Genomic DNA, 13580 nt, shown 5'->3' with positions numbered 1-13580 from the left:
CAAAAACATTAGTGTCAAAATTGACTACAAAGTGTAAATAGGATAATTTTGGTCATAAAGTCAGTCTCGTCCAAAATGGAGTTTGGAACCTGAGTGCGTCACAACGGTTGGGTTTGGATTACAATTATGTTGACAGTTCATTTTTTTTACATTTCAGTCATTTAGCAGTCGCTCTTATCCAGAGTGTATACATTTTTTTTTTCAACTAAGCTACACAGGACTACAATTCATGCCTCTTTAAGCCTATTAACACGTGGTGGCACCTTGTTTTCTGGGAAAAGACTGGGCGAGTTCGCTTTGCATGACCCGGTGCCCCCGGCGGGCGGAGACCTCTCCTTAGGATGACCAATGGAATGGTTGAAAATGAGCAAACCCGGCCCACCTGGGGCACCGGGTCACGCAGAAGGAAGTCGCCCACTGGAACGTCTTCCCCAGACGACATGCGGTTGGTACTTGCCCTTCCCACATTAAAAAATACTAGTGTTTAATGTGGAATATGACAGTACTTACTATAGAATTCTATAGTAAAATGTAGTATACTGTAGAATACTATACTACACAATGTAGTATCCCTCGATCATGTGTAGTACTTACTATAGAATGTTGTAGTACCCCGTAGAATACACTGTACCCCAAAAAAACACTGTAGTAAATACAGTACTACAGTGATGTCCGCAAAAAACACTACAGTCCGCAAAAACAGTTAATACTACAGTATTTAATTTGCATATACCCTGCCCATTCTCCTCCCCCATATCGAGGTCATTATCAATCCAACATCACAATACGGTGGCGAGCATTCCATTTGGTTGCTAGGGGGGCAAGGAGACCTCCAGCTCCGCCAAAACCGTTGACAACTACATGCCGTTTCCAAGGGATTGTTAAACAAATGTCATAACTATTTGGTTTTAATATAATCACCACTTGAAGAGCATAGTCAGAACTACACATTTCTGATTATTCCACATTTAGCTCTATCGTCAGAGTTATACAGCAAGTAACTGCATGCTTTTCATGATCAATAAACATCAATTGATCGTGTGTTTTCAGATATTTGAGGGTAGCCAAATCCATTTGGCATGTAGCTAGCTAGCCAAGCAAACAACGTGTCATTTAGCTTGCTTCATCAGAGATTAGGCTTTTGGAAAGAGCATGATATCGTCCTCGTCCTGGTAAAGATGTCAGTTGGACTACGGTCATCAAGACTATAGGAAGGCCCTCAAAATTGTCAAAGACTCCAGCCACCCTAGTCATAGACTGTTCTCTCTGCTACCGCACGGCAAGCGGTACCGGAGTGCCAAGTCTAGGTCCAAAAGACTTCTCAACAGCTTCTACCCCCAAGCCATAAGACTCCTGAACAGCTAATCATGGCTACCCGGACTATTTGCACTGCCCCCCCACCCCATCCCTTTTACGCTGCTGCTACTCTGTTAAGTATTTATGCATAGTCACTTTAACTCTACCCACATGTACATATTACCTCAACTACCTCAACTAGCCGGTGCCCCCATATTGACTCTGCAACGGTACCCCCCTGTATATATAGCCTCCCCTACTGTCACTTTATTTTACTTCTGCTCTTTTTTTTCTCAACACTTTTTTTGTTGTTGTTTTATTTTTACTTTTTTTGTTGAAAATAAATGCACTGTTGGTTAAGGGCTGTAAGTAAGCATTTCACTGTAATGTCTGCACCTGTTGTATTCGGCGCATGTGACCAATAAAATTTGATTTGATTTGATTTGATTTGAGATGGCAAGCAAATATAGCCATCTAGTTTATCCCCTGAAAGTTAACTTGTTAACTAGCCATATTGACGAGATCTGTTATTAGCTAGCTAGCCAATTTGACGTGGTCCACCAATCAATCTAGCCTGTCATGTCTGTCAGCAACAATCGTGATTAAACACTCTTATAAACAAGGGGATAATGTTAGCTGACTTCGCTAGGTGGGCCTACATTGGTTAGAGAAAAATGTACATTAGGTCTACTTACCACAGTGTTTAGCCAACTGTACAGTTTCTACCAGTAGCTTGCAAAGTAAACATTACCAGCTAACAGTACCACGGCAAATCCGCCCTTCTGCTGCTTGACAGGCAGAGCCCACAAAGGATGGGGAAATTAACCTAAACCACTCACACTTGTCAGGTATAGTTGACTTTTATTTTATATCAATCAAATATCCAATTAATGGTGGCCAATATTGAGAGACATCATGAGGCTACCCTCACGTATCTGAAATTACCTTGATCATGAAAAGCATGCAGTTACTTAATAGACCTAAATGTGCGCAATTGTTTTGCATGGAATAATCAGAAATGTTAGTTCTGACTATGCTCTTCAAGAGTTGATGATACAGTATGATACAGTATTACAACCAAATAGTTAACATTTATTGAACAATCCCTTGAAAAGGGCAGGCAGTTGTCAATGGTTTTAGCGGAGCTGTGGTCTCCTTGCCCCCAGCAGCCAAATCGAACACTCTGCACCTTATTGTGATGTTTTATTGATAACGACCTATAGACCATATATTGTGTTCCGTACAGGTTATAGAAAAGAGCAGAAGCTCTGAACTATCCGTTCAGACCCCAGTAGTCCTACCTACCTACCTACCTACCTACCTACCTACCTACCTACCTACCTACCTACCCTACCTACCCACCCACCTTCCTACCACCCTACCCACCTGTTGTCCCACCCACCACCACCACCACCCACCACCACCCTACCTACCCACCCTACCTACCCACCTGTTGTCCTACCTACCTACCTACCTACCTACCTACCTGTGAATACTATAGTATTTATACCATATAGTACTTTTTCATGTGGGTTACTCAAGAAAATAGCTACTCTAGTGAAAATGGGCTTCCATAAAGTTGTTCAACAATCTTGGGCAGATGACCACTGTCAACTGTCAAACCTGAGACTGGTGTGTTGGTGGTAAGTAGATACATTTTGTTCACAGCCAGCTAACTAGCTAGCTACATGTAATTATTATTATATTAACTCTTGTTTGCCTTCAGTCATGACATCTAGCATTTCTTAATGAGCATTGATTAAAAACGAGGTTAAATCAGGAAGCGCAGTCGCCCTTTATGAGGATGTTATTTGCAGGGCATCTTCAGGTAGGTGCTGGTGCTACACATCACATTGGTACACATTGTAACTTGACTCTGCTGAATTGTTCCTTCTTCATCCGTCATTTCAAGAGAATTACAACAAAAAACATTTAAACATAAAAAACTTACCGTAGTTCTCCTTGGAGTCCCATCCCTTGTTGCTGCTCCAGCGGCTGCCCCAGTCTCCCCCCACCCCGGTCCCAGTCCCCCCGGTCTCCACCCCTGTCCCAGTCCCCCTGGTCTCCACCCCTGTCCCAGTTCCCCCGGTCTCCACCCCGGTCCCAGTCCCCCCGGTCTCCACCCCTGTCCCAGTCCCCCCGGTCTCCACCCCGGTCCCAGTCCCCCCGGTCTCCACCCCTGTCCCAGTCCCCCTGGTCTCCACCCCAGTCCCTGTCCCAGTCCCCCCGGTCTCCATCCCAGTCTCAGTCCCGCCGGTCTCCATCCCAGTCCCAGTCCCTGTCCCCCCGGTCTCCACCTCAGCCGCAGTCTCAGTCCCCCCCGTCTCCACCCCAGTCTCAGTCCCCCTGGTCTCCACCCCAGTCCCTGTCCCAGTCCCCCCAGTCTCCACCCCAGTCCCTGCCCCAGTCCCCCCCGTATCCACCCCAGTCTCAGTCCCCCCCGTCTCCACCCCAGCCCCAGTCCCCCTGGTCCCACTAAGCACAGGTTCCTGCTCCTCAGGGTCATAGTTGTAGTCCTCTGTGGGCTGCTCCTGTTCCTGTTCCTCTAGGCTGGCCCTGCCGCCTAGTCCGCTCTCAGTCTCAGCCTGGTCCGGGTACTCCCAGAACAGGGCCAAGAACAGCTTCTTGTGGCCCAGCCTGTCCTTTGAGGACAGGGACCAGTCGTTGCGGGCCCCCTCACCCCCCACCTTGGCCAGGTCTATCTCCATCTCTGTTTCCGTCTGGGGGTCCTCCACCACCTCAATTGTCACCTGGGGGAGGAGAAGGAGAGAGAGAGAGATACAGTTGAAGTCGGAAGTTTACATACATTTAGGTTGGAGTCATTAAAACTCGTTTTTTAACCACTCCACAAATTTCTTGTTAACAAACGATAGTTTTGGGAAGTCGGTTAGGACATCTACTTTGTGCCTGACACAAGTAAGTTTTCCAACAATTGTTTACAGACAGATTATTTCACTTATAATTCACTGTATCACAATTCCAGTGGGTCAGAAGTTTACATACACGAAGTGTAGAAGCTTCTGATAGGCTAATTGACATAATTTGAGTCAATTGGAGGTGTACCTGTGGATGTATTTCAAGGGCTACCTTCAAACAGTGCCTCTTTGCTTATAATCATGGGAAGATCAAAAGAAATCAGCCAAGACCTCAAAAAAATGTTTGTAGACCTCCACAAGTCTGGTTCATCCTTGTGAGCAATTTCCAAATGCCTGAAGGTACACAAATATATAGCATTGCCTTTAAATCGTTTAACTTGGGTCAAACGTTTCGGGTAGCCTTCCACAAGCTTCCCACAATAAGTTGGGTGAATTTTGGCCCATTCCTCCTGACAGAGCTGGTGTAACTGAGTCAGGTTTGTAGGCCTCCTTGCTCGCACACGCTTTTTCAGTTCTGCCCACACATTTTCTATAGGATTGAGGTCAGGGCTTTGTGATGGCCACTCCAATACCTTGACTTTGTTGTCCTTAAGCCATTTTGCCACAACTTTGGAAGTATGCTTGGGGTCATTGTCCATTTGGAAGACCCATTTTCAACCAAGCTTTAACTTCCTGACATGATTTTCCTTCCTCATGATGCCATCTATTTTGAAGTATTTTGAAGTGCACCAGTCCCTCCTGCAGCAAAGCACCCCCACAGCATGATGCTGCCACCCCCGTGCTTCACTGTTGGGATGGTGTTCTTCGGCTTGCAAGCATGCCCCTTTTTCCTCCAAACATAACGATGGTCATTATGGCCAAACAGTTCTATTTTTGTTTAAATCAGACCAGAGGACATTTCTCCAAAAAGTACGATCTTTGTCCCCTTGTGCAGTTGCAAACCGTTCTTCCTTGCTGAGCAGCCTTTCAGGTTATGTCGATGTAGGACTCGTTTTATTGTGGATATACTTTTGTACCTGTTTCCTCCAGCATCTTCACAAGGTCCTTTGCTGTTGTTCTGGGATTGATTTGCACTTTTCGCACCAAAGTACGTTCATCTCTACGAGACAGAACGCGTCTCCTTCCTGAGCGGTATGACGGCTGCGTGGTCCCATGGTGTTTATACTTGCGTACTATTGTTTGTACAGATGAACGTGGTACCTTCAGGCGTTTGGAAATTGCTCCCAAGGATGAACCAGACTTGTGGAGGTCTACAATTTTTTTCTGAGGTCTTGGATGACTTCTTTTGATTTTCCCATGATGTCAAGCAAAGAGGCACATAGTTTGAAGGTAGGCCTTGAAATACATCCACAGGTACACCTCCAATTGACTCAAATGATGTCAATTAGCCTATCAAAAGCTTCTAAAACTATGACATCATTTTCTGGAATTTTCCAAGTTGTTTAAAGGCACAGTCAACTTCATGTATGTAAACTTCTGACCCACTGGAATTGTGATACAGTGAATTATAAGAGAAATAATCTGCCTGTAAACAGTTGTTGGAAAAATTACTTGTGTCATGCACAAAGTAGATGTCCTAACCGACTTCCCAAAACTATAGTTTGTTAACAAGAAATTTGTGGAGTGGTTGAAAAACGAGTTTTAATGACTCCAACCAAATTTACTTTTACTCAATTAATATTTGGTAGCATTGCCTTTAAATTGTTTAACTTGTAAAATGTTTCGGGTAGCCTTCCACAAGCTTCCCAAAATAAGTTGGGTGAATTTTGGCCCATTCCTCCTGACAGAGCTGCTGTAACTGAGTCAGGTTTGTAGGTCTCCTTGCCTACAAACCTGACTCAGTTGAAGTTAGAAGTTTACATACACTTAGGTTGGAGTCATTAAAACTTGTTTTTCAACCACTCCACAAATTTCTTGTTAACAAACTATAGTTTTGGCATATAGTATATATATATAGTACCAGTCAAAAGTTTGGACACATCTACTCAAGGGATTTTCTTTATTTTTACTATTTTCTACATCGTAGAATAATAGTGAAGACATTAAAACTATGAAATAACACATATGGAATCATGTAGTAACCAAAAAAGTGTTAAACAAATCAAAATATATATTTTATTTGAGATTCTTCAAATAGCCACCCTTTGCCTTGATGACAGCTTTGCACTCTCTTGGCATTCTCTCAACCAACTTCACCTGGAATGATTTTCCAACAGTCTTGAAGGAGTTCCCACGTATGTTGAGCACTTGTTGGCTGCTTTTACTTCATTAAGCTGGTTGAGAGAATGCCAAGTGTGCAAAGTTGTCATCAAGGCAAAGGGTGGCTATTTAAAGAATCTCAAATATAAAATATATTTTGATTTACTTCACACTTTTTTGGTTACTACATGATTCCATATGTGTTATTTCATAGTTTTGATGTCTTCACTATTATTCTACAATGTAAAAAATAGTAAAAATAAAGAAAAACCCTTGAGTAGATGTGTCCAGACTTTTGACTGGTACTGTATTGCCAAAGCAAGTGAAATAAACAATCAGAAATTAACAGTAAACATTATCTGAAGGAAATATGTGTCTCTAATATGTTCATACATTTGGCAAGTTAGGAAGTGCAGCTCAGTTTTCACCTCATTTTGTGTGCAGTGTGCACATAGCCTGTCTTCTCTTGAGAGCCAGGTCTGTCTATGGCGGCCTCTCTCGATTGCAATGTTATGCTCACTGAATCTGTACATAGTCAAAGCTTTTCTAAATTTGGGGTCAGTCACAGTGGTGAGGTATTCTGCCACTGTGTACTCTCTGTTTAGGGCCAAATAGCATTCCTGTTTGCTTAGTTTTCTGGATAATTATTTCCAATATGTCAAGTAATTATCTTTTGTTTTCTCATTATTTGTTTGGGTCTAATTGTGTTGCTGTCCTGTGGGGACTGTTTGTGTTTGTGAACAGAGCCCCAGGACCAGCTTGTTTAGGGGACTCTTTTCCAGTTTAATCTCTCTGTAGGTGATGGCTTTGTTATGGAAGGTTTTGGAATTGCTCCTTTTAGGTGGTTGTAGAAATGAACGGCTCTTTTCTGGATTTTGATCATTAGCGGGTATCGTCCTAATTCTGCTCTGCATGCATGCATTATTTGGTGTTTTACGTTGTACACAGAGGATGTTTTTGCAGAATTGTGCATGCAGAGTCTCAATTTGATGTTTGTCATTGAAGCTGTACTGTCCTGTACTGTATAGGACCTCTGCATATTGAAGCTGAGCTCTATTTCCTCCCTCCTGTCTGAGCGGTAAGTAGAGGAAGTGTAAAAGGCCTTATTACGACCTATTAGAGGCTGTGACTCATACATGGCTGTGAATCTGAAAGACCGTCACTTCCACCATTAGTACCCCAGACAAACCATAAGGAACTACAGTCACTCCAGTGAAACATTTCCTGTGTATTGTCAATCCTGAGATTGTAATGTACAGAATGTTGGTAATTTATCAACGGTGAAGAGACCAGGCCAGTGTTTGTGTTTAAGACAAAAAATATTTGAAATCCCTCATTTATATTATGGTTCTACTATGATTACATTTACATTTTAGCAGACGCTCTTATCCAGAGCGACTTACAGTTAGCGAGTGCATGCATTTTTCACACTGGCCCCCCGCGGGAATCGAACCCCCAAACCCTGCCGTTGCAAGCGCCATGCTCTACCAACTGAGCTACAGGGGATCTACTGATCTCTATTCTATTAGACTCTACTGTTGCATTCTATCCCCCATAGTGCCCCAGTACAATCTGGTATGGTTCACTCAGCTCGTCAAGCTATGACCCTCCACAGTCAAAACCAATGAATTCCAGCTGACGCGATAACAAGGCAAAAGGCCCACTGAAGCAGTCGAGGGTATTAGCCGCTGGCTCCCAAAGAAAGAATTATAAAACCAAATATGTTTGTCTGGTTCCTATAGACTAGAGGAGGATGGCCCAATCCCACTTGGATGAAGAACACATTTTCCTTGTTATAAAAAATGAGGCGCTCTCAATTTCTGGATACCTGGACTTCTCTTGTGTCAGTTTTTCCTCAAAGGTCTAACTTAATTTATTTTCAAATCCACTTGCACACATAAACCCTCTCTGTAATAACACAAAAAATATAATAAAATCTCTGTATAAAAAAAAAAAGTACTTCTTGACGATCGAGATCTGCTGCTCTTGGAGATCATGTTAATACATTGACCTTTCACCTCTTAGATTTGGCTGTTTTCGGCTCAGGGATTCAAACCAGTGACCTTTCAGTTACTGGCCCAACGCTCTTAATCGCTAGGCTACCTGCCGCCCTTAGTTTAAATGCAGGGCTTCCTGTGTGTGTGTGTGTGTGTGTGTGTGTGTGTGTGTGTGTGTGTGTGTGTGTGTGTGTGTGTGTGTGTGTGTGTGTGTGTGTGTGTGTGTGTGTGTGTGTGTGTGTGTGTGTGTGTGTGTGTGTGTGTGAGAGAGAGAGAGAATAAGGCTAAAGGTAATGCTGTGCTGAGTATCATTGCTCTGGGAGCTGCCATTAAAAACACCCTGAGATCTTTGATGTGAATACTCCAAGCTTTCAGTCGTCCTTCCCTATTCCAGAATGAAACGGTACTATAGAGTCCAACCTGTATGTTGTGGTTATTATATTAGGGGGGTTAGTATTATATTGTGGGTTAGGGTTCTACCTGTATATTAGGGTTGTGAGATCCCAGGTCTGCGTTGGCCAGCTCAGGGAAGTTCCTGAGGTCCAGGATGAAGGGTTCTGGTTCCTCCTCTGGTTCTGGTTTGGGCAGAACCCCCTGGGACCAGCCCCGGCGTCGGGGTCTCTGGGAGGGCGGGGTGGAGGACGCCAGGCTCTGGAGCTGGTTCTGCTGCTGGAGGTCCTCCAGAGTCTCACCCACATCGCCACCCGGGCTGGCCTGAGATATTGCCTGAAGAAAAAAATTGATTGTTTTTCATGCATCACTTCATACATGTTGACAGTAGAATCCAGTAGTTGATCCATTGAGATGTTTTCTGACATCATTCACATTTATATATTGACTTATCCATTGAGAGTAGGTATCTCTTTTACAAGGAAGTCCTGATGCAGGCCCACAAGCTTTGTCCTATCGTTACAACATTATATTTGGGATGTTGTCGTTGGGGCGGGGGACATGTTGGCTGGGTGGGATTGGGGGAATGGGATGGGAGGTTGGGGGAATGGGATGGGAGGTTGAGGGTGGAGGCCCACTTATTTTTCCTGTTTATACTGAATTTATTATCACTTAAACTTTAAAAACTACTTTGTAGTTATGTACCTTTAGTTAGAATATGAAATTATATTAAGTAAAATATTGTACCTGGCTCAACGAAAAAAAGGACCAAAAAAAATGAATAATAATTGGTCACAAAATAACATTTTTGTCTGAATATTTTCTAAATGTTATTAAATGTTCAGAGAGAATACCAATGTCCAATTGTCTTGCTGACAATAATCTTGTAAATGTTGATGGAAGAACATTCCTGTGACATTACAGAACATTCCACAAATTGTCAGATAAGGTCATGTCCATGTAAAAGGACCCATGAGCACCAACATGTGAAGTTCATAGGAGCATGTCAAATCTGGTGTCAAATGAAAGCTACGAGTCTATATGTTTGATAAATCAAGGCATATATACATTTTGCAACCATTTTCTGTCCTAAATATTAGGAATAAGCAAGGCTTTGATTTCTGGTCAAACAGATGGAAAAGGGGTCTTAGAAAACATCTACCAGAAAAAATCTTAAAAGGTAATATAAATACATCAAAAAACAAGAATATTGAAGTAAAAACCCCTGCCAGGTAATATCAAAATGTATCTATTTAATTTAGGAGAAATTATTTGATATGATTTAAGAAACATTGGCCTGTGCCTTGAAATTACGTTACCAAAAACCCATATATTTTAAATATATTTTCTAATTTCTCTCCCTCAGAAGTAACAAGTAAAGGTAGACCTACCAATGAGTTATAGTGTTTTTACTGATATCTATTTGTTTATGAATTATGAAGTGATTATAATTGAATTGGCTATAATGGGAAATCATAGTAGTCACAAACCACAGTTGGGTCATCTGCTACAGTCCTCCCTTCCACTGGTGTACTGTTATGTTCAGCTCATAACAGTTTTCTGTCAAAGCAAGTGTGAAAACAGTCTGAACAACCCCCCCTCTCTCTCTCTCTCCCTCCCTCTCTGCCTCTCTCTCTCTTCTCTAGTTAATGTCACCTCTCCCGGCTCTTACTGACACCTACCCATGAGCCTCCTCTCTTTCCATTTACTGTAACCAGCATCCTTACCCACTGAGCACCGACTGACACCGGAAGTCCATGTACATTGAAAAGTATTTGAAATTTGGTCAGTCCGCCCTGGCCTTGACTTCAACGTCCAGAGACAGGTTTTTTCCCCGGTCCGGACCGGCCTTGATTTGGGCCAAACATAGACTTGCATGTTTCACAAGTGGACATGATTATGACCTGATCTGAGACAAATGAGGACAATGAAGCAAAACAAAACACTTAACAGGATGGCAGTACATACAACACAAGTCTAGGTGTCCTCTTTACAGAGAATAGAATAGAATAGTCTGTCAGTCCTTCTCTCCATCAGTCAGTCTACATCACAGCTGGTTGTCGTTAGCAGTAATACCATATGTAGGGATAGAGAAGGTCTGTTTAGACCTGGAGGGAGGCTCGGTGGTACAAGCAGGTAGAGTATCAAACACACAGATGGATCTCCATCATCTGGTTCACTTTAGTATGTGGTCCATGAGACGAGAGAGAGAGAGAGAGAGAGAGAGAGAGAGAGAGAGAGAGAGAGAGAGAGAGAGAGAGAGAGAGAGAGAGAGAGAGAGAGAGAGAGAGAGAGAGAGAGAGAGAGAGAGAGAGAGAGAGAGAGAGAGAGAGAGATATCAAAGCCAGCTGAGTCACTTGACATTGACTGTGCTTTGTCTATGTCACGGATACAGGTATCCTGTTGGTGTATTTGTGTTTTTCCCTCTCCTTCTGCCCTAATAACAAGTGTCCTTTAAAAAAATATATATATATATATATTAGGGGGTATCAGCTTTAATATTGCAGATAGATTGTAACTTCTGTCAATGTAATTGTCTGCATCACTTCCAAACCCCATGTTTTTTTTTTCTCGCATATATATATATATATATATATATATATATATAACATACATATCCTTTACAAAATACATATATTTCCCTTTATTACTTTCCAACCCCACCATCCCCTCCCTAATTGGAGTAAACTAGTGAACAACAATGCTTAGGCCTCTACTTCATGCTTATACATACTATATACATTTTATGGACACAGTCAATAATTATATTTTGTTTGTTTTTACTCCTGAACTTCCTCCGATCATTTTCATGATGTCCATCTGGTATGCTTCTATATGCCATATCTTTCTAACTGTGCTCTTTCACAAAAGCTCACAATATATAACCTATATACTTATTATGGACACAGCATGTCTTACACTAGTTATCTTGTTGTTATTAGTTGTTGTTATTAGTCCCATCCGTCAGCTCCATTCAACACCTCCCATCTATCTCTTAACACCATCCATATTGGATTTCTATTTGCCATATATTTTTCAACTGTACTGTGATGTTTTACAAAAGTTCTGAACCTTTCTATTCTCATTGTTTCTACAGTTTGTGAATTGAAAATAAACATCTTTGCTAAAAGTGTTATTACATTATTAATCGATTGACTATGACTTTTCAGATCACCCAGTAGTGCTATCTGCAGGGTCAGCTCCATGCAAATATTGCAATCCGCAAAACGACGCCAGATTCAAAACTTATAATTTTTCAATTGAAATCATTATATAAAATTCTTGCTACCAATAGAATGTTATTTGTATGGGGGATACAATCTTCCCAGCTCTGCAGATTTGGCTGTGAAGAGACAGAATCATTAAATCATTTGTTTTGGTACTGTCCATTTGTAGCTTGTTTCTGGACACAGGTCCAGGAATGGCTGACGTATCAGTTCATAAACACTATGCCATGGAATCGGTACGTCAAAAATCTCTTCCCAACTATTTTGCAATCTACAGTGGGGAAAAAAAGTATTTAGTCAGCCACCAATTGTGCAAGTTCTCCCACTTAAAAAGATGAGAGAGGCCTGTAAATTTCATCATAGGTACACGTCAACTATGACAGACAAATTGAGGAAAAGAAATCCAGAAAATCACATTGTAGGATTTTTAATGAATATATTTGCAAATTATGGTGGAAAATAAGTATTTGGTCACCTACAAACAAGCAAGCTTTCTGGCTCTCACAGACCTGTAACTTCTTCTCTAAGAGGCTCCTCTGTCCTCCACTCGTTACCTGTATTAATGGCACCTGTTTGAACTTGTTATCAGTATAAAAGACACCTGTCCACAACCTCAAACAGTCACACTCCAAACTCCACTATGGCCAAGACCAAAGAGTTGTCAAAGGACACCAGAAACAAAATTGTAGACCTGCACCAGGCTGAGAAGACTGAATATGCAATAGGTAAGCAGCTTGGTTTGAAGAAATCAACTGTGGGAGCAATTATTAGGAAATGGAAGACATACAAGACCACTGATAATCTCCCTCGATCTGGGGCTCCACGCAAGATCACACCCTGTGGGGTCAAAATGATCACAAGAACGGTGAGCAAAAATCCCAGAACCACACGGGGGGACCTAGTGAATGACCTGCAGAGAGCTGGGACCAAAGTAACAAAGCCTACCATCAGTAACACACTACGCCGCCAGGGACTCAAATCGTGCAGTGTCAGACGTGTCCCCCTGCTTAAGCCAGTACATGTCCAGGCCCGTCTGAAGTTTGCTAGAGTGCATTTGGATGATCCAGAAGAGGATTGGGAGAATGTCATATGGTCAGATGAAACCAAAATAGAACTTTTTGGTAAAAACTCAACTCGTCGTGTTTGGAGGACAAAGAATGCTGAGTTGCATCCAAAGAACACCATACCTACTGTGAAGCATGGGGGTGGAAACATCATGCTTTGGGGCTGTTTTTCTGCAAAGGGACCAGGACGACTGATCCGTGTAAAGGAAAGAATGAATGGGGCCATGTATGGTGAGATTTTGAGTGAAGATGAAACGTTGCTGGGTCTTTCAGCATGACAATGATCCCAAACACACCGCCCGGGCAACGAAGGAGTGGCTTCGTAAGAAGCATTTCAAGGTCCTCGAGTGGCCTAGCCAGTCTCCAGATCTCAACCCCATAGAAAATCTTTGGAGGGAGTTGAAAGTCCGTGTTGCCCAGCGACAGCCCCAAAACATCACTGCTCTAGAGGAGATCTGCATGGAGGAATGGGCCAAAATACCAGCAACAGTGTGTGAAAACCTTGTGAAGACTTACAGAAAACGTTTGACC

The 13580-nt window shown here is 42.4% G+C and overlaps 1 protein-coding gene across 1 annotated transcript in view; it reads right to left on the bottom strand.

The window, feature by feature from the left end:
* The window catches only part of LOC121544239 (isthmin-2-like), a 46369-nt gene that overhangs the window by 21718 nt on the left and 11071 nt on the right, over positions 1-13580 (bottom strand). Inside the window, exons 2-3 of the mRNA XM_045209036.1 lie at positions 8849-9094; positions 3248-4046 (exon numbers count right to left, since the gene is read on the bottom strand). Coding sequence (XP_045064971.1) covers positions 3248-4046; positions 8849-9094 — 1045 coding nt within the window. The remainder of the gene's footprint in view (positions 1-3247; positions 4047-8848; positions 9095-13580) is intronic.

Source organism: Coregonus clupeaformis, chromosome 29 (assembly GCF_020615455.1).
Source record: "Coregonus clupeaformis isolate EN_2021a chromosome 29, ASM2061545v1, whole genome shotgun sequence".
Classification (NCBI taxonomy): domain Eukaryota; kingdom Metazoa; phylum Chordata; class Actinopteri; order Salmoniformes; family Salmonidae; genus Coregonus; species Coregonus clupeaformis.
Note: the sequence above shows the minus strand (reverse complement) of the source record. Positions and strands in the feature narration are given on the sequence as shown.